Source organism: Plectropomus leopardus, chromosome 13 (assembly GCF_008729295.1).
Source record: "Plectropomus leopardus isolate mb chromosome 13, YSFRI_Pleo_2.0, whole genome shotgun sequence".
Taxonomy (NCBI): domain Eukaryota; kingdom Metazoa; phylum Chordata; class Actinopteri; order Perciformes; family Serranidae; genus Plectropomus; species Plectropomus leopardus.
The window spans coordinates 4,174,268-4,197,398 of NC_056475.1; the positions used below are offsets into that span (position 1 = coordinate 4,174,268).

General features: G+C 38.3%; 1 protein-coding gene across 1 annotated transcript; it reads right to left on the minus strand.

Moving 5' to 3' along the window:
• Positions 1 to 66: 66 nt before the first annotated feature.
• Positions 67 to 14,612, minus strand: dgat2 (diacylglycerol O-acyltransferase 2). Its single transcript, XM_042499786.1, has 8 exons — positions 14,319 to 14,612; positions 11,651 to 11,779; positions 11,292 to 11,399; positions 10,766 to 10,836; positions 5,596 to 5,800; positions 4,868 to 5,042; positions 2,742 to 2,944; positions 67 to 1,552 (listed from the first exon to the last, which is right to left on the minus strand). The coding sequence occupies exons 1-8, from the start codon at positions 14,356 to 14,358 to the stop codon at positions 1,398 to 1,400; spliced, it is 1,086 nt and encodes a 361-aa protein (XP_042355720.1). The 5' UTR covers positions 14,359 to 14,612; the 3' UTR covers positions 67 to 1,397.
• Between the last annotated feature and the right edge of the window lie 8,519 nt (positions 14,613 to 23,131).

Consider the following 23,131-nt stretch of genomic DNA (forward strand, 5'->3'; position numbering starts at 1 on the left):
CTTTATTAGAAATATATCTAAGTGATGGGTAAATCCTTCCAAAAACAAGACACAAAAACACACATCTCCTTCTGAAAACATACAAAAGTTTAATTTAAATATCAGCAGACAGGTGATGCCATTCATCATATAGACAGGTCTCACTGGGTTTTTTTTCCTGCAAATTTATTGCACATGGCTTTCACTGCTCTTTATAAGAAGGCACAATGGTGAAACCAGAGGAAAACTGCTCTGCAAATGACAATCTCATAATTTACTGCTCATCAACATAACAGGGTTACTTACTTTCATAATTCCCAGAATATATTCCATACTTACATACTCTTATTTTACAAAAGTACCAGTGACACCCTTAAACATAACATAATACCAGTAGTAAGGCCGGTATAAAGTCTTCCTTTTCAATTATCACCCATGGCACCATTACATATAGATCCTCTGTACACTGGAATCACACATTAGGATTTTCACCCACCAAACCTTCACTTGACAATACAAGACATCACAGTAGTTTTTGTTGGATGGACAAAACACACCCATTCAGACCAGGGCACCGGTAGGACAAGAAAGGGAAATCAAGCCAAGCAGCACGATGACCGTCTTGGAAAAAAAATTGTCACATCAAAGGCACAAAAACCTCAGAAGGTAATCAGCAATACAAAAAGTGCATCAGAAATATTCATTGAGGGACGAGTGCAAAAAATAGGCTCATTCCTCGCTACAGAATACAATTAATACTTTATGGCATCATACAATCACAGGCACACATGTACTGTGCGTTCACAATATAAATCCACCCTGCAGAATTCCTTCACTTTGGGCTTTCGTACAGCAGAAATACATGCACGTGTTGGGGCAGCGGAGGTCTTTGGCTCAATTAGAATGAAGTGGTATCTTCCATTTGCATTGTTTGTGCATTTAGCATATAATAGGATCCTGAAGGGAAGAATTACATGGCTGCATGAGTGAAAAGACAGCGAAAAAAGCATTGGCACTTCAAGTCCTGCATGTTACCTTCCGGCTCCATCTAGTGGACATTAACCCCCTCTGCACTGAAAAGACAGCCCAAACTTGATGCCTTCTGAAAAATGGAAATAGAAATGCACATTTTGATGCAGGATTTGGTCAAACTTTACCCAACTAAGACAGTTTAACCTGATTACAGCAGCAAGGAGACTATTCTTCAACCCTGCCTTTTCCTGAGAGGGAACAACTGTACGCCTGTGTGTGAAACAACGCAGAGAGCAAAGGTTTCTTTCAGCTGGTGTAGAGTTTGCAGTCCAGAGATAATCCAAAATCGGGCACCAAGATTGGACTGGGATGGGGTGGGGAAGGGGGCGGAGGGGTCTGAGGATGCTGTCACAGTTCAGAGCTTCGACAGGGCCCCCCTTGTCCTCTCACTGGATGCACAGGACGTCACTCTCTTTCAGGCCGAAGCGGGTCTTGTACTTGTCAAAGAGGCACTGCAGGGACCTGATGTACATTCCATGGTACAGATCCACCATCTCATCAGTCGGGTCCTCAATTTTTGGCACGGTTATTGGCTCCCCAACTGTAACAAAACAGGAAAGGATTAGCCATTAAACACCTGGACTGACAATCAATTTTCTGTGCTGCGTTCAGATGCCTTTCACAATCATTTAAACCTTTGAAACCTAAGAGAATTTGTTTGATTTATTTCAAAAGCATGGCGACAAACATAATGAGCAAGTTGGCAAGAAATCTCTTGTAAAACACAAATAAAGTAGTAAAATAAGACCAAAAAATGACCTGACAAAAATCTTGTTAACAAAACAGTAGGGAAAAATGTCCAAAAACTACATTCATAATTCTTATAATTAGAGTAGATTTATAGAGTTTTCTTAAGGTATTATTTTGTCTGCCTAAGTTGAAAAAAATAAAGGTATAAAAAAAAGCTAGAGTAAAATGTCCAGAAATCAATATTTAGAATTCATATAAGTTAACTCTTAAAAATATGTTTTTTAAATAAATGTCAGTACTTTTTGGATCATTTTTTTGTTTGTTTTTGGGGGTTTTTACTTTTCTTTTGGTTTTTTTTCCAGGTAAGTTTCTTGTAACTTTTTTACTAATTTCTTTTTTTTTGGATCATGTCTTGTTAAATGCTCATTGCCTTCTTCCAATGTTCTTGAAAGAAATCGAACCAATTCGCTCAGGTTTCAAAGGCTTAAAACACTTTTGCATAAACAGTCTTACATTGACACATAGCACGCCTGGACGAGTGCTTGCATTTGAACTCTGATCAATGGAACGAACAACTAGAGTTCAGATGCACGCGCTTCTCCAGGTGTGCCACTCATACGTTATAAATAGCAAGGTTTTAAAGAAAATGCATGTTTTTGGAAAGCACTGAGCATACGACTGGACACATGAGACATGGATTATACTGCATGAGTTGTTAAGAGTTTGTAAACTGATGTTTTGAAATAGTTTTGCTGATGTGTCCCATTTCCTTCATTCACTGTGGAAGCAAACAAGAAAAACAGGGTTTTCTTTACCAATTTCATGTGATATCAGCTGACTTACTGATATACAAATGATCATTTTGTGGGTGAAGTATTCCTTTAATAGACCCTGGAAGCGGGACAAAGCAAATGCTGACTTTGTCTGTTCTGTTAATCTGTTACCTGTGATGTACTGTACTAAAGTATTGTTGACATTTGTAAAGATAACCCTAATGTTTACCTCTCTGAATCGCCAAAAATTAGCAGACAAGAACTTGCCTATGGTGGTGATGGGATTGCCATAAGGCACAATGCCCCAGGAGTTGCCGAAGAAGAGGCCACATCCGTGGAAAAGGCACGGGGCGAAGCCTAACAACTTCTGTAACCTCTTTTGGATATTTCTCCAGTATGACCCCTCCTCGAAGATCACCTGTTTGTAGGCATCGTTCTCACCGAAGGAATACACTGGAACCAGGTCAGACCTGAGGAGACACAAAGGAGGATTCAAAAACTGTCCCCTAAATGTACATTTACAAAAGCACTTCCACTGTACGACAATGCCAAGAGATACGTTTCAGCATAAACATAAAACTTGTCATGCCATTGTAAAAATCACTGAAATTATATGCCTTGGTAATTTTATTGTCAAAAGCATATCTTTAAATCCACTGAGCAAACTGGCTTGACTTCTAACAAAAACATGAAAAAAAGGGAATGAGTAATTGAACAAGAAATGACCCAAAAATTAGCTAGAAATTTGCAACAAAAAAAGTAAAATAAAATAAATAAGTCTATAAGAAAATTACCTGGAATTAGCACAAAAATGGAAAGAAAAGCCAAAGAATAAAAAACAGAAAATGAGCAGAAAAAAGGTGATAAAACAAAGATAAAATAAAATGCTTCTTTTTTGTTTGTTTTCAACAGAAATCAAACAGACTAACATTTCAAAGGTTTAAAATCTTGTGATGGCATCAGAATGCAGTACAAGAAAACTGGGTTAATGCATAGCACATCTGTGATAACCATCATACAGTACTAAATTATTTGTATTTTAACATGCACATCACTGACAGGCTAACTACATCCAAAGGGAAGTTGCATTTGTTGTGACTTTACATTTGTAACGTGATCATCATGAATCAGCAGGTCATGATCATTTGCACGTAGGCAGACTGTTGTAGTTTCCAGTTGCAAAATCACAGACATTTCTCATGTTTGTGTGGGTCTATAACGTTACTATGGGTGAACAGCCAAGCTTTTGTCTTAAGTTATGAAAGTGTTTATGTAATCAGGAAACGTTCCAGATTAATATTAATTCTACCTAGATCTGGTGTCAAGCTTGAAATTTAACATTTGACCTGAGGCAGACACATTTTAAGGGACATTTTTTTAACTAGAAAATGTTTTTAACTCTTAATTTTATTACTGTTTAATATAATTACTGGATATTTTTTCAACGTTTTCATTAACCGCTGCTTGCATAGAGCATCATCCAAACCAGTGATTCCCAATTTTTTGGTTTGTGAGTGTTTAAAACAATACAAAGACTCAGGAACCCTCACCAAAGGTAACATATTTCTGTGAGCACTTCAAAGGGTGATTTTTATCTTCTCACACTGTTACATTTGAATATTTTTTCAAGGCCTGATGAGAGGAAAGAATCCAGTCTTTCACCAGAATTAAAGACAAAATGACCCAAAAAAATAAATATAATATTGTGGTGCAGAAACTACATTTAAAGCATGCAGCTACTTTGGACAACATGCATGCAATTAAGCCCTTTTTTGAGAAATATGTGTCAGTTATTATCGAGTTCATCATAATTTCTATTTCATAAGCATCAAAACTTAGCTGTAAAAGTTCAAGAAAATGAAGCCAAAGTGACCTTAATTCACATTTGAGGCTTATTTCAGCTGGAATGCTGACTTAGCTGTTATGAATGAAGTTCTGCGTAACTGCATGTCTCTTCTAGCAAGTTCTAAGCTTCTTTGGACAAGGTGGTCTCTGTGATAATCCACAGAGGAGGACTCAGGCTTGTTTGGGTTAACTAGACAAACTGGGTCCACGTCCCTTTATAATAGTTTGTTATAGTGATTAATGCATGGCTGAGCGCAGCCCAATGCCAGCTCACGCAGGCTGACCCTTCTCAAAGGGCATTTCGTGCCCCGAGCAGCTCCAGGCTTTATGAGGAACAACAATGCACATTCACAAAAGATTTGGTGATATTCTCTGTGAGGTAATTTTCAACCTTTCAGTGATTAATAATCTTGGGTTTTTTCATTCCAATGAGTCACCACAGCAATGAGAATGACATTTTCATGTTCAAATCAGATTTGGTCAAGGCTTTGTTTGGTCGCTGGAGCTGCACGTGTCCTTGTCTGTGAGTGTTTCTGCAGCCGGCTCACCCTTTCTGTAACGCCAGCCTCACAAAGCCTTTTCGGTTCTTCAAGGTGACAGAATTCATGCCCGGTGCACACTGCAGAGACTCCGCCGCTCCTCCGACAACGATGATCACAGCATTTCCCGTCCCATTTCGTGACAGCAGGTAGTCAATGGAGTTCTTGTTTACTGGACAGATACCTGAGAGGAAGGAAAATATGAAAAGATTATAAAAACTGCAGTAAAGAAGAAGTGCACAAGAGGCAAATACACCCAATTGTTAAGCATGTTTACATCTTTCTTTTCTAATTATATCTGGTCAAATGGTGGTTGCATCGTGTAATTCTGGCTTTGCATTGTTCAGCATGTGCAAGATCTGACCTTCTGGAGCTGAAAATAAAAACATTGTCTCAAAACACCAGAAATTTAGCAGAGAAGATGGTTTGCATTGCAACAGAAACAGGTCAAAAAGAAAGTTCTACAAGGGATGTTTACCAATGAAGCATGTTGAAACAACATGTACAATAACCTATAGTACCCTAAAAGAGTATGCACAGTATCTATGGGCAAAGCTGAACCGCAAATAGCCCCTCAGAGCAGAACAAAGCTCTATCAATAAGTGAAATCAGCAGATCCAAGTAAACAGAAGCTATTTCTGTTGTGCAACAGGACAAAGGTCTGCTGCCTCACAGATACAGTTATCAAACTTTGCAAGGAGTCAAACGACACTCCACGGCCTCTCAAATCATCTCACCCCCAGACATGAGGTAGTCTCGCAGCACAGGCAAGCGGAAGTTTCCTGCCAGGGTCGCCAGGGAGGGCTTGATACCCGGGAATTTCTTAGAGAAGCCTGTGGCCTCCGTCCCAAAGTTGCAGAAAGCACCGAAACAGAAGATGCCGTGAGGGTGGTAGCCGAAGATGTAGTTCCGGCTGGGCAGCAGGTTGTGGGTTTTAATTAGCTGGAGGATAAAAGCACAAAGAGGAGCAGTGTTAGGCTGATTTCCATATGAGGACCACACTCTGAGACTGGAAACAGTTCACTGTGGAGGCGTGAAATGTCATTATAAGATGGCCAAAAGGCTTGAGAACAGAAGCTGTGTGCAAGATCTATAGTTAATACTTATTATACTCATTATCACCTGGAACACTGGCTCCCAAATGGTGGGTCGAGGTCCAAAAGTGGGTCACAGGTCCATTCTGAATGGACTGCAAGTGACTTGTGATTGTGCAAAAAACACACTTTATTTTGAAGTACAGTGAATTTCTGCTACAGAGCTTTTATTCTGAAGTTGTGTTTTGGTTTACTTTTTGCAATACGTTTTATTTCTTTGTTTTCTAAGCAAACGTGTTTACTTTTTTAAAATAAAATTGGATATGTAGTAGTTTATATAATGTATGGAGCTAATGACTGAGGAGAAATCTGGACCAGTTAGGAACCACTGAACTTAAGTATATTCATATCTAATGCTTTGGGATTTACTGGTTCCTGTCTGGTTGATTGTTATCCATTTTGTTTTGTGTTACGTTCTCTGTAACTGTTTTTGAGATGTGCTATTAAAATAAACTGTTTTGTTGTTATTATTGTTATTATATGATAAAATATTGACACATTTTACTTAGATGATACTTGTAGTTGTAAAAAGTACATTATCTGTACTGGTTACCAATGTCATCCAATAATTTTTCTCAACCTTATCTGCAACTAATTATTCTTTTTAGTAATAATCTCTCACCTTCATTGATTTATCTTTCATTGCTTGGTCTGTAAGATGTAAAACAATAGTGAAAATGCTTGTGAAAGTTTCCGTAACCCCTCACATTGCCTTTGTCTGACCAAAAATTCAATTTAGATTCAATTTTAAAAACAGACAAGATGCAAATGCTCTTATTTTAGAAGCTGGAACCAATTTAAATTTATTACATAAGTGATATAAGTCAACTATATGGTTGCCAATCAGTTTTCTATCAACCATCTAGTTAATTATTTAACAAACTGATGCAGCTCTAAACTGATGCAATACTCGCACCATGGAAATGTATCAATCTGCTACTTTAAAAAGTGTGCGTCAATAATATGGGTTTGTTTTTTAAGGTGCATAACTGTGACTACTAATAGACATATCTATTATGTCAATAGGTTTAGCATACTGTCCTGTGGCACATAGTGTACATGTGATAATGTGTAGCTTGTACAGCTTCACCTTTAACTGTATGTATGTGTGTGTATTTGGCAACATGCTACATACTCAACACCTGCTTGGAATTAGCACGTATGTAAATTTGGGACACAACTTATGTTCAAGTAGAACTAGAACATCCTTATCAGCTCAGACTTGACATAACTCTCCTCAGTCTACATGAGTACAGTCATAAAATATTGAGCCAACATATAGGTGTTGTACAAGTATACTGTATTGGCAGTAGAACTATAAAGGATCAGCATTATTTTAACCCCTTGGTTTCATGTTGAACTTGTAAAACAGCAGAATGGCACAGAAAACATTAACTGTGCTCTGCACTGCACTGTGGGCTTAGACTCATCACACTGTGTACACAGAGCTCCCTTCATAGCTAGTCAAACACAACAGTTGCATAACCACATTAGCAAAGGCGATCACATTCAGGATCTCGGCAGGAGTCCACCTGGCTGGCATGCCAGATGTAAATGGATTACAGTAAAAACCGACGGAGACGTGACTTTGTAATTGTCTTAATGTGGCAACTGAAAGTCAGGTTTGAGTCCATCAGTATGTTTACGTCCACAGTTTGCTGTTAAAGCTAAATCAGGCCATTTTATTGGACTACTGTTCCTGTCCCAGTATACAAGCACTGGGGGAGAATGGATTTATTAATGGAAGTATGTCTGACAATATGCTCCCTTTCAGCTAGCTGCTATTGGACCTGATTGCTGATTGAAGCTGAGCGCTGACTTTTGATGTTTATCCTTGGCTCCAAAAACAATTTCTTCAGTTTGTCTTTGTTTAATTGAAGAAAATCTTGCCACATCGAATTGTTGGATTTGTTTAATATGCTTATTTAGTGCTTGCATTGGGCCATAGTGCCCTGGTGATATGGTTATGTAAATTTATGTTTTGTCTCCATAATTGTGGTAACATATTTTGTTGTTTTCCATATATGAACCTTTGAAAGCATGTAGATGTTAAACAGAGGAGGCTCCAGTATGGATCCTTGGGGAACTCCACATAACATTTCTGTTCTCTCAGATCATATACTTTACAAAACAACGGATGAAGTCACCGTGGTGTCACCCATTTATTGTTCTGAAGCCTTGAGTTTGGCCCTCTGACCATCACCATCTTGAATTTTTGGAGTACAAACATATTTGGACGAGAGGGTGGAGCTGTTGAGAGCCAAGGACACAATCAGCAGACAGCCTGTCACTTAAGTGGCCATGCCCTTAAAAAACTTTGGGCCTTGATAAAATGTTAACAGGTGAGTTATATTAAAAATCACCCCCCTTATAGTTGTTGTAAACTGAAAAATTTGCTTACAGAGACCATAACAGTTTTTTTGTTTTCTTTCTGCTGTAAAGTTAGGCATTTTAGCATGGGGGGCTATGGGGATTGCCTCATTTTTGGAGCCAACCTCAAATAGCCATTCAAGGAACTGCAGTTTTTGACACTTCAGCCTGGCATCATTTTCAGCCCCAGAAGATGCTGCTTAGCTCAGATGAGTCACCACCTGCAGACACAACCTGGTCTCTGTCTTTTAAGTAGGATTCAGACAAGTTTCGCACTGTGCCCAGAAAGTCCAACCCTTTCTTTCCAGTCAGTCTAGTCATATGTTGGAGGTCGACTGTGTCGAATGCAGCACTGAGATCCAGTCACGCTAAGACTGAAATTTTACCACTGTCTGTGTTTAAGTGGATGATAACAGCAATAATATTATAGAGGAGTCTTTGTTTCTAGTGTTGAGGCAGACTTGCAGAGGTTCATTTAACAGTCACACTTCTAACAGTCCTCACTTTGATTATACGGCTGGTTTGGACTTTGATCAGCTGGCTTCCAACTCATAAATAATAGCCATATGTTCATGACAGATAGAGAACATATGCCCTGCAATCAATTGATGCCTCTGCAGATATTCTGGTTATTTTGAGCTATGGGACAGTGAGCGTATCATTTATTTCCCCTTTGACTGAATTATTAATCTCTATTGCAAGAGATAACCTTTCAACTACAGACTCACTCATGTCAGTAGCTAATAACCAACATTTCAACATTTGACTGAAAGCTAAAACTTTGCACAAGGGCAAAAAAAGTATTGGGCAATTTATGTCTTGTGGCAATATTGAGACTAAAACAAGAGAAATGTAATAGTCAGCTGGCATCAAGTGAGTGACAAAATAATGATCTCATCAAGCCAACGAGACAAATGACCATACAGAACACACTGTACAGATCAATAAGATGAGCAAAGTTCAGCTGCAAAGAGTATGTCCTCAAATTCCTCACTGTAGAGTTTGACAGCCCTCGTTTCTTTTTTCACTCTGTACAGTGGATAAGCTCGTCAACACCTGGGCAGAGAGACCATTTCTCCTCATACTGAGGTGATTTAATACACCGAAACCAGTCAGTTGTTGGTGTTTTCTTTGGTAATGCAATAATTAAGGAAACAATGAAATCAAACAAACTGTATTTCATTAACATTCTGAGGAGTGAGGGGCAAACAAAAGCTCATCACCAACAGAGAGGAAAACGTTAGATTTGATCACTCAGTCCTCTATCTTTTTAAATTGATTAACCTTGTTTCACGTGATAATGCTTACAGGGGTGAGAGTGATACTGCACGAGCAGTATCTGTCTAGCAGTACTAGGTATGCAACCAACAATCAATTAATCAATCGTGTCTATAAAATATCAAAGTATTGAAAAATGTTCATGAAATTATTCCTGGGTCTTAAATGGCCATCATTAAAATGTCCAACCCACAGATCTTCTGTTTCAAATGATATGCATCAAAGAAAAGCAACATATCCTCCTGTAGGAGAAGCTGGAACCAGACGACGTTTGATATTTTTCATGGTTCATCCACTTTTTTTAACCAAATTTAAAAAATTTCCATGACTTTTCCATGACAATGAGGCCAATTTTCAAGACCATACGTTCTCTGAAACGACCATCAATACTCCTTATCAGTTCTAGTTAAAAAAAACTAGTTAAAAAAATAGTAATTTTCTAATAGTAAAATTTAAAAAAATATATACTATACTATATAATATACTTATCATTTAATCAGCTATTTTGCACTTCTGGAGATGATGATTCAGTAAAATCCAATTATTACTGTGTGATTCATGCAGGGAATGTAACACACTCCACCCCTGATTTCTGACTTCTTCAGTGACAGTAAAGTACACTGGATCCATCTGTATGCAGTGTGTGTGTGTGTGTGTGTGTGTGTGTGTGTGTGTGTGTGTGTGTGTGTGTGTGTGTGTGCGCATGGCAGTTTGTGATAACGCTACTCCCACACCCTGAACTGGGGTTGTCTTCTCATCTGAACATGCAGAAGGGAATACCTGAGCACAAAACAAGCTCAGCACGCTCCTTGGCCTATCAGGTAGTACAAAGTCTAAAACTCCATACTAACGTCAAGCTCTCATCGTAATCAACACGGGAAAAGGAACAGCACAGAGCCGACAGCTGATACCTGAACCTTCCCTGATAAGCTTATCTATAATGTCAGACCTGTGTATGACTGGAAATCAATTAACTGGCTAAATCATACAATTCAGCGTAAGAGTTATAATTGTATTTTTTCTGTGACAACAGCACAAAGCAGCACACGTGAGGTTCATTTCCTCACTGGTTGAAAATGGACGTCTCCATACCTCCACTGTTGTCGAGTTTTCATGGTTGGAAAAATTAGCAACGGTACACCAAGAAACTGATAAAGTTACCTACCCGGACTGGGAAGTAGTCTCGGAAATACGTCCACACTGTCCAGCTCCTCACCCAAGAGGACCTCCTGCCGCCTGAGGAGAACATGACAGATCAGAAATCGCTTCATCACATCAAAACAGCCGCAACTATTATATTAGTTTTACTATCCATTAATTCGTTATTTAGTCTACAAGATGTTAGCATTTATTTCTTTGGATGTTTTGCCGTTGCTGAAATGTGCCATGCAAATAAACTTCTCTCTCTCCTTGCCTGGCACTAAACACAGTAACTTTTGATATATCACACCCATTTTTAAAAAAATTCTACAGCACACTTCCCTTCTCTGCAAAAACTGTTTGCACGTATCTGCCCAAAACTGTAGTTTTCTTATTCTGAAACAGATATACTGTACATATTTGTCATGATAACGTACTTTTTAGAGTACCTCTACCATAATTTTATGCAAAATGTTCTATTCTATATTTATATTCTTGAGTGTTGCCTTGTTGTGTTGTCAAAATCGGGCTATGCAACAGTGATTTCTTGCCTTGTTTTGGGGTGTTCCAGTCAATGATGAGCCAGGCAGTGTAAATGGCAGCAATAAGCCAGCAGTCAGTGCAGAACATGTAGACGAGCAGGACAGTGCAGGCAGCCCCTGGAGGAAGAAGGGAGACTCTACAGTTAATTACTTGCACAGAAATAACAAAACTGGGCTAAAATACTCAGTAATAGTCTAATCAGGGAGTCAGAAACAAGCATGTATTCAGCTCAGAGACCTGACCTCGTTACCATTAGGCTAATGGGCCTACAGGCTAAATCTTCTTGGTTTCTTTGCCTTCTTACAGCTCGAGTGTAATGCACATTGCCCCCCCCCCCACACACACACAAACAAACACACTCACTCACCCATGGCTAAGAAGCTAATGACCCACTGCAGCACCGAGATGACCTGCAGGTGTTTCTCCATCTTGGATCTGCAGGGCCAAAAAGTTACGGACAGGTCCTGCAGGGCGGAGAGGATGCTGGAGCCCGTGCCTGGAGACAAAACATGAGACAATGACAGGAGTTTTATCAAAATAGTCAATGAAGGTGGATTACTGAAGACACAGTTACAGAAGCTTAACACTTTCCTGGTAGTAATACTGTTCTAGTTCAGGTTTGACAACAAGCAGCCCTACATCGGCTCAGTCTCAGCGACTCACCGGCACTTTTCCGTCCAAAGCCCATGAGAGCGACGCCATGCAGCTACATGTAAGGAGACCGTGTGTGAAGAGGGAGCACGGCGGACACATTAAGAGCGTCAGAAGCCAGTCAAAGCTCGTCCCACAGAGAGCCAATAAGAAGAAGGTATCTACTCCGAGAAAACACTGTCGCCTAATCCCATCTGCTCACACTGAAAATAACCCAGCACAAGGCTGCTGCTGGTAATACCTGAGCACTACGATGCTGTGACGTCCTCAAGGCCATCACTGCTTGAATCAGGGCCAGTGGACGATGGAGGGGGACAGAGAGTGAGTTGGGAATGCAAAAAGTGACCAGTTCATGGCTTAATCTGCTCACTTTCAGTATCTGTTAAACCAGATCAAACTGGTCCCCAGACAGAGAGGTGCACAAACACTGTCCTGCAGATAAAGGTGTCTCTCAGAGATCGTCCTGTTTCTGTTCACACCTTTTCCATGTCCATCTTATAATAATACTGACGTGTACATTCAGGATATTAACCCTTTGAGAACAAAGCAAAGTGACCTAATCTCTTTCAAAAGTATGGGGTGAAGCAATGAGCAACTTCACAACATTTCCCCAAATAAGCAAGGAATTAATAGTTAAAATAAATAAAAAATAAAAAGAAAGATGGTAGAAAAACAAAAACAAAAATAAAACAAGACAATTGCCTTGGTAGTTGGTTGCATGTAAAACGAGGAATTTGTGAGTACAGCAGCAGTACAAGCAGTGGCAATAATGGCTGCAAAACACTACAAAAATGATATGTAGTAGAACATTTGTGCCTTTTTAGTCTCCTCTGGTATCACCTAAAACACTGGTATCCAATCTGAGAGTCCCGAGCCCCGTTAGGGGTCGCCAAAACTTTAAGGGGGGTCACATGGTCTTCTTGATTTTAAGGAGCGTAGAGGTTTTTAAAAAATTCAAAATAAGGCCTATATTTCATTATATTCATATATGTGAAGACAACTAAACAAACATAAAATGGTTCATTTTTAAGTTTAATTATTTAACCCTTTGTAAACTGGAGCGACATCACTTTGCTTCTTTCAGAGGCCTTTCACAAGTATTTAAACCTTTGAACCCTGAGCATTCGATTTCTTTAAAAAAACATGGGGGAAAGGCAACGAGAAACTGTCCTCTCCCCCATGGCAAGTTAAGAAATGGTCCACAAATTGCAATAAAGAAGTACATTTAGAAAATTATTATTTTTTTAAAATCTGGGGGAACATATCTAAGGAAAAATTATAATTGTCATAACTTACATATTTAAAATTATTTATGTAATTATTATAATGTTTAAAATAACTTTTCTAAGACTTCGAGTCATTTACTCTTCTGTTGCTCATTGCCAGGTTTCAAAGGGTTAATAGGTAAACTTTAAAAGAGAAATCTCAAGAGGCTTGATGAAGATCCTAACAAAAGTCAAATTCACAGGGCCTTCACTCTCTGCTTAACAGCCGCATCCCGAATTTAAAAGTTCACAATTAAACCAACCAAGGAGCTAATAGAACAATTACACACAAAAATAAAGATAAAAACACTGCATTTCTCAAAAAAAGAAGTCTTTTAAGTATTTATGATTCATTAAAAAAACATAATACAGACAGAATTGTGTGAAAAGTTCCTACAAGTATCAGGAAAACTCATCTTTAATGCAAATTTCATCCAAATCGCTTATTTTACACACACTTCCTGCAGTAGGCATTTGGGTTAAAAAGCATGGACAACAAAAGCTTAAAATCTTGGGCAAGTTGGTGTGATTTCTTTCAAAAACACGTAGAAAAAGCGCAACGAGCAAGTTGGTATAAAAGAAATTAGTCGATTTAGAAAAGCTAGCAAAAAACCTTTATTTAGAACTAAAATTATATATATTCAAAATTATTGTAATTTTTGTTGCACTTTTTCCAAGTCTCGTTTGTCCTTTTTTAACTTTTATCCCTTTTTTTGTTTTCTTTTTCCTTTCTAAAAAGCAAGGGGAAAAAAGCTACATGTACAATTATCCTTAGTATGAAACACAACATTTGAATTATTTTTTAACCCTTTTTTCAGGTCATTTCTTTATTTATTTTTAAATTTCAGGTCACTTTCTTTTTAAATGTCTTCCATATTCATGGGCTATTTCTTCTTCTGCCAAAATAAGTAACTTAACAAACAAATAGAGCCCATCTCCTCAGGTTTCAGGGGGTTAAACAGAGTTTGGACAGCTAGGTGACACTTTCTTAAACAGATGCTACGAAGTTCTGCACGCAGAATAAAACTGGCGTGTCCTTCGTCACTCCTGTCCCAGATTTGTTTGACCACCTCTGTTTGTTTGCGTGTGCTGCACCTCTGCAGCCGGAGACCGTCTTACCTTTGAGGACGCCAGAGTATGCAGCAAGAATGGTCTTCATAGCTGAGTCTTCGTGGATGGAGACGGTGCCCGAGAGAGACAAAAACCTCAGCTGTGTGCTCGCTGTTAGGAGGATGAAAGTCCAACCTTACTGCTCCTCTGACTCTGCTGCCTTCAACTGTCGCAGACTGAAGCTCCGCGCGGGCATTTAATCAGCGCGGGGAGGAGTCACGCACGCGGAGACAAGAGAATAAACTTTATTAATACTGTGCCGAGGAGTCTGGAGGCGTCCTCCCTGTGCAGCTACACGCACGCCTGCAGGTGGGAATCAGTGTTGCCGCTGCGCCGCTCTCTCTGAATTTATTGGGGCGGTCACGTGGGTCAACTGAGAAAAACATCGAGCCTGGACTGACCATTGATCCTTCCTCACCTCTCGTGCAGGTTTAAGTCTGAATCTGTGGGGTGGATGAGACAGATGTGTTTTAAAAAACTAAACTAAACTAAACTTGACTGTCACTGTCGTCGTTTTTATTATTTTATGTATTTAAAATTAAGCGTAGCCCATTGTATGTACAAGCTTTCTCTGCTATGAAAACATTTAAACCTTTAAAAACAAAAGTAATTGACATTACTTTTGTTTTGCTGCTCTCAGACGCCTTTCACCAGTTTTTCTTTTAACCTTTACACCCCAATTCGTGCAATTTCTTTCAAAAATGTGAAAAGGGCAAAGAGCAACTTATCAAGAAATGTCCCAAAAATTGCAAGAAATTTGTAATTTAATTTTTTTTTAAATATTCTTTAAAAATCCAGGAAAAAAGTCCAGAAAACTATACTCATAATTCTCATAATAATTTATATAAAATTAAACATTTTTTCAGGCCATTTCCCAGGTTGTTGTTTTTGGGTTTTTTTGTTTTTACTTTTCCCTTTTTTGTTTATATATTTATTTAATCAGTGATCGTTTTTATTGTTTTCATAGCCGGCAGATCAGATCAGCCCATTCTCATTCCGAAGTCATCAAATACTGCCGCTCTTTCAGTTGTTTTGGCATGAGACACAGACTCCAAAAGCCACTTTTCACGGCAGTATGATATGCCACCGGGCAGGGTGAGTTTGTCACCAGCTGACTGCATGTGGCGCAGCATTATGATACGTGGACAGACGGCATCAGTTGGTAATGCGGACAGATGGAACCTGTCGTGGCCATATCATACGCAGCTGGACAGTGTCAGGTTTAAATGCTGCTGGTAAGCACTTAACACAGGGAGCTACAGACTGATGGTGTTGCCCAATCGTAACCATGTTTTTGTCAATGTCTTGGCATTGGTTGCAGCTTCCCAGATTGTCAACAGCAGACACAGGTGGATACATAGTGCATAATCTGTAGACACAAAAGTCCACTGACAAAGTGGCAATATATGACGCCTCTGGATGATGTTGACCGGATCTGCAGCTAAATTTGAGCAGTAAAAGCACCATTTAATGCCACCACAACCACATGTCATAGAAAGATGTCCACGTCAAAGGGGAGTGATAAGACAGGGAAGTGATGTCATTGAGACTTACGGAAAATCATGTTGTAAATATTACTGTCCGTGCCTTGAAAAACAACCATGTCTTTTGATGTGTAGACCGACGTTATTTGTCAGCTGACAATTACGTGGTGGCTGACGCTGGCCGACAGATGACACTCCATTTAAACAGTTTTCACGGCTCTCGTCTCACTTGTTAAGCAGTGAAATAACACACTGGAGTGGAGTAGACAACCTCACATGCACTAACATGCATCCATCTACCAAGACAGTGAACAGAGACGCTGTGATTACAGAGTTTCTTCATTCTCTTCTCAGGACGCCATTACAACTCTTTATGTAACAAATAGTGGTTTGCTGCCATATTAATGTCACACACAGCTCCTTTAGCCCTCTGAAACGAGGATTAACATCCCTTTTCTTGTGCTTGTTAAGATGCCTTTCATGAGTTTTTTAACCTTTTAACTCTGAGCACATTTGATTTTTTTCAAAAACAGTGGAAAAAGGCAATGAGCAACTTGGCAAGAAATGTTCTGCATATTGCAAGAAAATAATAGATTTAGAAAATTATTAAAAATAAGCATGGAAAAAATGTTTTGTTTATAGTAATCATATATTTTTTTAATTATTATTTTTAAACACTTTCTAAGTCATTTCCTTTTTTATTTGTTTTTTCTTTTTTTCTGCTAATTTCAGGTAAGTTTTCTTGTGCTAAATTCTTGCTCATTGCAAGTTCCTTCTTCCCATGGTTTTGATAGAAATCAAGCCAATTTGCTCACATCTCAAAGGGTTGATTTATGATATTTGAACAGTATGAAGAGGTGGCTGCGTTTACACAATACAAACTACAGCTGCCAACCTGACTGACTCATGAAACTGTGTTTCACATGGTCAGAAGCTGAGCCAATGCAAACATATGACAAATGACAGTCTGGCTGGCTACTATATATCAAAGCAAAGCTATCTGATTAATTCAAAATTACCTCTTGCAAAACTATTTGCATTCACTGGAGAGATGTTGCATTTGTTGCACTGTCTGGCACCAAATGTGTCAGTCGGACCCGTGTGACTTCTGCTCTGGGCTGAACTGTGAAAGTCTGAGGAGGCTGCCATCTGTTCAAGCCTCCAGGTAAGTCCTGCTCTCTGTGGCCTCTGACAGTGACTGAGTCTGCCAGCTGGCACGCCACAGACATTCGCCAACCGGGACGTGCGAAAGGTGGACACAGGACTACTGCTGCTGGCAATTACATGAAGATCCAGTGGTGGAGGAAAACTCAGTTAAGAAAGTCTTGCATTTAAAATTCTTCTTAATCAAAAGTACAGAAGTATTATCAGAGAAAATATAAACTTCAATTAAGCGTTTTATTTAATATTGGATAGCTATATACGTGAAATCATCTGTTCTCTTTGGTGGAACAACTCAAGACATCTGAAACATCCCAGCTGGCAATCTTTAGTTCTGAAAACGTTCTGAGAACGGCACAATGCAACTAATGCAACGTTTTAGTAACGTTTTCAGCAGAAAGTTTTCTTTTAGTTCCTAGAATTATATTAAAATGTTAACATTTATATTTATTGATTCATTTATTGTTAACATATGAAAATCATTTTTATTAAAATAAGGTCTGTAATGTCAGGCCTTAATAAGATGTTCTGAATGTTGCTTTGAAAATGTTCTTTCTTTGTTCTGACGTAACATTGTGGGAACATTTTATAAAAAGAACATTCTATGAGCATCACCCAAAAATCCTCCCAATGTTACAGCTATAACATCAGGTCTTGGCATTTAACCTTATAGGGACATTAATTGAAAAGATAAACATCTTTAAAACGTTCTTTGAGCATTAGATCAGAACGTTTTCTTTATAACGTTATTGCAACTTGTCAGTAACGTTAGCCGATGTTGTGGGAACGTTCTCCGCAAGCTGCTTGTGGTCCTTTAGTGCAGGACCACAAGCAAAATGGTCAGAAATCACTTATTTAACATTTCTAACAATTAATTTGAAGCCAGTTACAGCTGTCAAATAAATATTCAGCAATGAAAAGTATATTTCCCTTTGAAATGTATAAAAAATGGAAATATTCAAGGACAGGTACCTCAAACTGTGCAGCTGCACTTGAATAAAATGTACTTAGTTGCTTTCTTCCATCGGTTATGATTAATATCATTAACTTGGCCTAAAGTCTTAAATCAGGTCGATCACATCAGCTCAACAGTCAAGTTAAATCAACAGAAATCACGTTGACTCCTGAAGGAGGCCGGTGCCGATTTAACACCTCCAATACATCCCCCAGTCCATGTCCTCGCCCCCTATCACTTTATCAAAATAAATATTATAACCGGTCTCTACTGGAAAAAATGTTGCACTTTGTATCAAGTTAATCAAGTTCATCCCAAAAAGTTGAGCTGATAGCGCATATCTGGTGGGAGCAGACCCAAGAATCATAACTGCTTTTGGCTGAAATCAGTCATACAGTCCTTGACATGCGGCTGCTGTTGAGAAATGACACGTCTAACCAATTAGGACATCAGTGATATAATCTTCAATTTTACACTGCTGTTAGCAATCAACGTTTAATATCCTTTGCATTTATCTTTATTGTAGGTAAGGCAAAGCAGGTTTATTTGTATTGTGCATTTCATATAACAGGGCGATTCAAAGTGCTGGTCAGCATTGATTTTACTGATTTTTTAAAATTTAAAATATAAAAATATATATATAATTTTTTTAAACATGCGACATACAAATTTGATTTGATTTGATTTGATTTATGCCTCCTTACTTTTTTTTCTGAGGTTTTTATAGACCACTTTTTTGTCATAAAGTAAAATGTTACAGTCGAGTCTAGTTCTAGTTTAGTTTATTCCAGTCCAGTGAAACTAAACTATGGCCCATGGGCCAAATCTGGCCCACTGCAGGGTGCTGGGTGGCCATTCAATCATTTTGTAAATTCACAGATTCACAGTGGGAATTTAAAAAAAAAAAAGAAATTGATAAATTATTATTGTTTTCACTTTAAATGCCAATCAGGTGCCAGGGTGCCTATAAAAATGTTAACTAGAGTTTGTTTATTTAAAAAAAAAAAAAGACAATGGTGGTCCCGGATACCCCAACAGAGGTCCAGATTAAACCCCAAATGTCCTCAAATCCTAGAAACACCCCCGCTCACCTGACCTGTGAGGAGCTGCTGCTACTGGATTTGCCTTTTGACAGAGATGATTATTCTATATGCTGATAAATGTTATTATTATTTATTTATTGAATGGCCACCTGTCATTTTGCAAAAGTGGCCCCTGTGCAAAACAAGCTGAGTATTCCCCCGGTATTGTCTGTTCCTAAATGATTCGTGTTGTGCAATACCTCAATTAATCCAACTTGCACACACACACGTGTTTCTTCTGTTACATGTTCTTATATAACTCATGCTGTGTGTATCATACTGTATCTGAGGAGCAGATCATCGACAGATATGACTTTATCATCACACCAGCCTTCTTTCTTTATTTGTTTCAAAGACTCAATATGCTTTGTCTTTTTTGTCCTAATGTAACTTCTCATTTGTTTATCTCTGTGATTAATAATGAAAACATCAAGCCGCTGTTGTACATGACTTGTAGGTGGAACTCCATTTACATTTTGTTTTCCTTGAAGAAGAAGTCGAGATAAGATATGACCCAAAGCTCTCTGTGAGCACAGGGCCTTGATTCATTTGTACCTTGACCACTTGTCTTCAAAAATAAGTCGATAATGTTGTTAACCTGACCTCACCTCCCCTAACCCCAATAAAGAACCAACTGTGGAGCAGTTTATCCAAACAGCAGAGTGACACATGAATACACTCCCCCATCATAATGACGTTCTTAGTATTGATGACTGTCTCTAAAACACAAAGCCTGGTGTATTGATTTCCTATCAGTTTGTCGTGTTATGATTGCAGCTCTGCAGGATATAAAATGTTGAGGTCAGGGCATAAATTTAGACAGTGTAGTCACTCTGGGGTCCAGACAACATTGTATGTGGGGCTGATGTGGGTAGAAAAGATGAATAAAATGGGCCCTTAATGGGACTGTCCAACATGTTTTCATCCCAAGTCGTAACATATTGCCACTTTGCAGTGTCCAGCATCTACATATTACATTATAAGCATCCTTCTGCGTCTGCTGTTGATGTTTCAGGGTGCCAACACAAGCACATGGTGGGATAACGTTCAGGCAACAACAGCACATGGCAGCCGACGCCATAACGTCAACAAACACATGCGTAGTGGCACGGATAGGTGGATTAGGGGAAAGATGCAGATGTAAAGAGCAGAAAACACAAAGCTCAACAGAGTAGTTGTGTGCACATCCAGCCTGTTATTAAGGCCACGAAACAACATATTAATGTAACAAAGAGAATACATACATGCACACTGGAGTACAGCTCAAAATATTTAATAAAGTACAACAGATACAGTGTTGCAACCCAACAGGGTCTTCTTCAGGCTAAATAAATAAATACATTTAATTAAATACATTTTCTTTGGCCAATTCTGTTATCTAGAGATGTGCAAAGATGTTTGTTAGTTATGTATGTCGATGCGGTCCAGTAAAGTCTATTTGATCATGTGAAAAGAAATGAATAAAATAAAGTTATTGTTACTGTACCTAGTTCAGATGCAAAATCTGGCACTAGGGCCACCTTACGCAACACGTTAAGAAATGAAACTAATTATTCTGATTATGATTTAAGACTGTCAGTCTAACAGAAAATTTGCCAATCTTTTGATATAGACGAAATGTCTGCATCATGTACATGAATACAGTAAGTTCACCGGTTTACTGGTTATATTTGCCCAATGATGTGTCCCTTTTGCATCATCCTTTTGCACACAAGTTTTTTTTCTTTTAGTCAGCATTTTAATCAGCCCCCCCCCCACACACACACACACGCACACATCTGGTCCAGACTGTGTTGAAAGGGCTGGGGGGCATTGTCCAATCTGCCAGTCAATTCATTTGGAAATATCAAAACTCTGCCATCTCATATCTAGAAAGTCTGTCTGTCAAAGTTCACCGACAGTCTTATCACACAGGAACCTGATCCAAAACCAGATGCTCCAATTTTAATGTGGAATTTAGAACTAATAAAACAATAAACGAGACACGTTTCAATGATCACTGAGTAGGTTTGACCTGCAGGTCCAGCAGACTCATTTCACATAATGTTCAATAGGAATACACATCTCAATCGGTGATTAATACGATAAAATGAATTTAAAGATAAATATTTAAGAAAATATGTGAATTTGAAAGCTTTGAGGTCTTATATTTGAATAAGACCTCAAGGCTGGATGTTTTCACCTGCTTTCGGTCTTAATGCTCCTAATCGTCTGCTGTCTCTAACTTCACATTTAACATACAGGCATGGCTGATTATGAGACAATAGGACCCGGGGCCCAGACTTGCAGAAGGCCCCACAACAGTGCCTACGTAGGAGCAAGACACACACTTTATAGTTGTTTAGCGTCTTTTTGTTTTTCTTACACATCTCTCTACAGTGTCTTTTTGTAGTTGCTTTGTGTCTTTTTGTGGTCCTCTGGAGTCTTTTTGCATTCATTTTGAGTGTCCTTGTAGTCATCTCTTGTCCCTTTGCAGTCATTATGTGTTTCCTAGTAGACATTTTGTGTCTCTTTGCAGTTGCTTTGCATCTCTTTGTGGTAATTTTGAGTCTCTTTGAAGTCATTTTCCAGCAATTTATTGTCTCTTTGTGGTTATTTTGAGTCTCCTTGCAGTCATTTTAGTCTCTTTGTGTTTATTTTGAGTGTCATTGTAAATATTTTGTGTCTCTTTGCAGTCAGTTTGAGTCTTTTTGGAGTTGCTGTGTGCTATCGTATTTATTTCAAGTCTCTTGTGCATCATTTTGTGTTTCTTTTTGTTCATTTTGAGTCTCTTTGTGTCAATTTGCAGCTGTTTTACATCTTTTTGAATGGTTTTGTGTCTCTTTGTGGTCAATTGGAGTCTCTTTGTTGTTGCTTTACATCTCTGTTGTCATTCTGTGTCTCTTTGTAGTCATTTTGTGTCTCTGTGGTTGCCTGGCATCTTTACAGACATTTGGTGTCTCTTTGCTGAAATTTCTGTCTTTTATTGTTGTCCTTTTTGTCTCTTTGTGGTCATTATGAGTTTCTTTGTAGTTGCTTTGTGTCTTTTTAGTCATTTTGCACCTCATTTTTGTTTTGTCCCTTTCTGTAGTCATTGTAAATCTCTCTGTGACTCTTTGCAGCTGTTTTGCATCTCTTTGTATTGTTTTGTGTCTTTTTATGTCATTTAGTCATTTTCTTGTTGTCCCCGTAGAGCCCCTTTGAAAAGTCACAAGATAAAGCTGAAGGGTTGTGACATAATTAATTGAAGAGAAAGAGGAAAAACAGATGTGAACTCTGCAGCACAAATTTGCATTAATTTTAATTTTATGGCTCCTTCTCTAATCTTTGTCCGTTTTTTTTGTTTTTTTTAATTAAATACGGGGTAATTTGACCTTGTGTGGCCTTAAGCAGTTACAGAAAAGAAACCACATCAGAAGTTTAGAAGGAAAATGTCTCGGAAGACCGGAAGACATGAAATGTGATAAGGGATGACTGCTTTTTCTGCCCCAAGCCAAATGTTGGTAAGCAATGGAAAAGTAAGTAGTGACTGTAGCTGTGAAATAAATGTAGTGCAGTGAAAAGTGCAATGCATCCCCCATAAAATGGAAATGGAAATGCTCAGGTATCTTAAAATTGTGCTTAAAAAAAGAATATTTAAGTACAGTATCTAACCCGTTGAAACCTGTATCAACATCATTTTTGTGGCGCAGCATTCAGATGCCTTCACAACTATTTAAACCTTCAAATCCTGGACAAATTGCTTAAAATTTGCTTTAAAAAAAAAAGAAGGGAAAAAGTCAATGAACAACTTGGCAAGAGGTGCTCAAAAAATTTAAGCCAGGGAAAATGTCAAAAAACCTATAATCAGTATTATCATATCAGAATTATATATTTAAATCTTTTTTACAGAATTATTATAATTTAAGGAACTCTTTAACTTTTGGGGTTTTTTTTACTTTTTTTTTTGGTTAATTTCTTCTTAAGTTACAAACTCTGTTATTCTCATATTTTGGAAAGAAAAAAAGCTAATTTGGTCTTGTTTCAAAGGGTTAAACCAATGTCTTAGTTACCTTCCAGCATTAAATTGTGAAACTATTCTCTTAGTGTCCTCACGGCTTATTATAGAAACAAAAGAAATAAAATTCAGTTGAGTGGTGTATAAAAGATTTTTATTTCCCT

Bases quoted from the DNA above. Each gene is read 5' to 3' on its own strand.
- dgat2 (XM_042499786.1), bottom strand. From the start codon at position 14,358: ATGAAGACCATTCTTGCTGCATACTCTGGCGTCCTCAAAG. The intron at 11,400-11,650 runs GTGAGTGAGTGT...TTCTTCCTCCAG, and splicing joins CATTAGCTTCTTAGCCATGG to GGGCTGCCTGCACTGTCCTG. The intron at 1,553-2,741 runs GCAAGTTCTTGT...GTTTTGTTACAG, and splicing joins CAATCCCATCACCACCATAG to TTGGGGAGCCAATAACCGTG.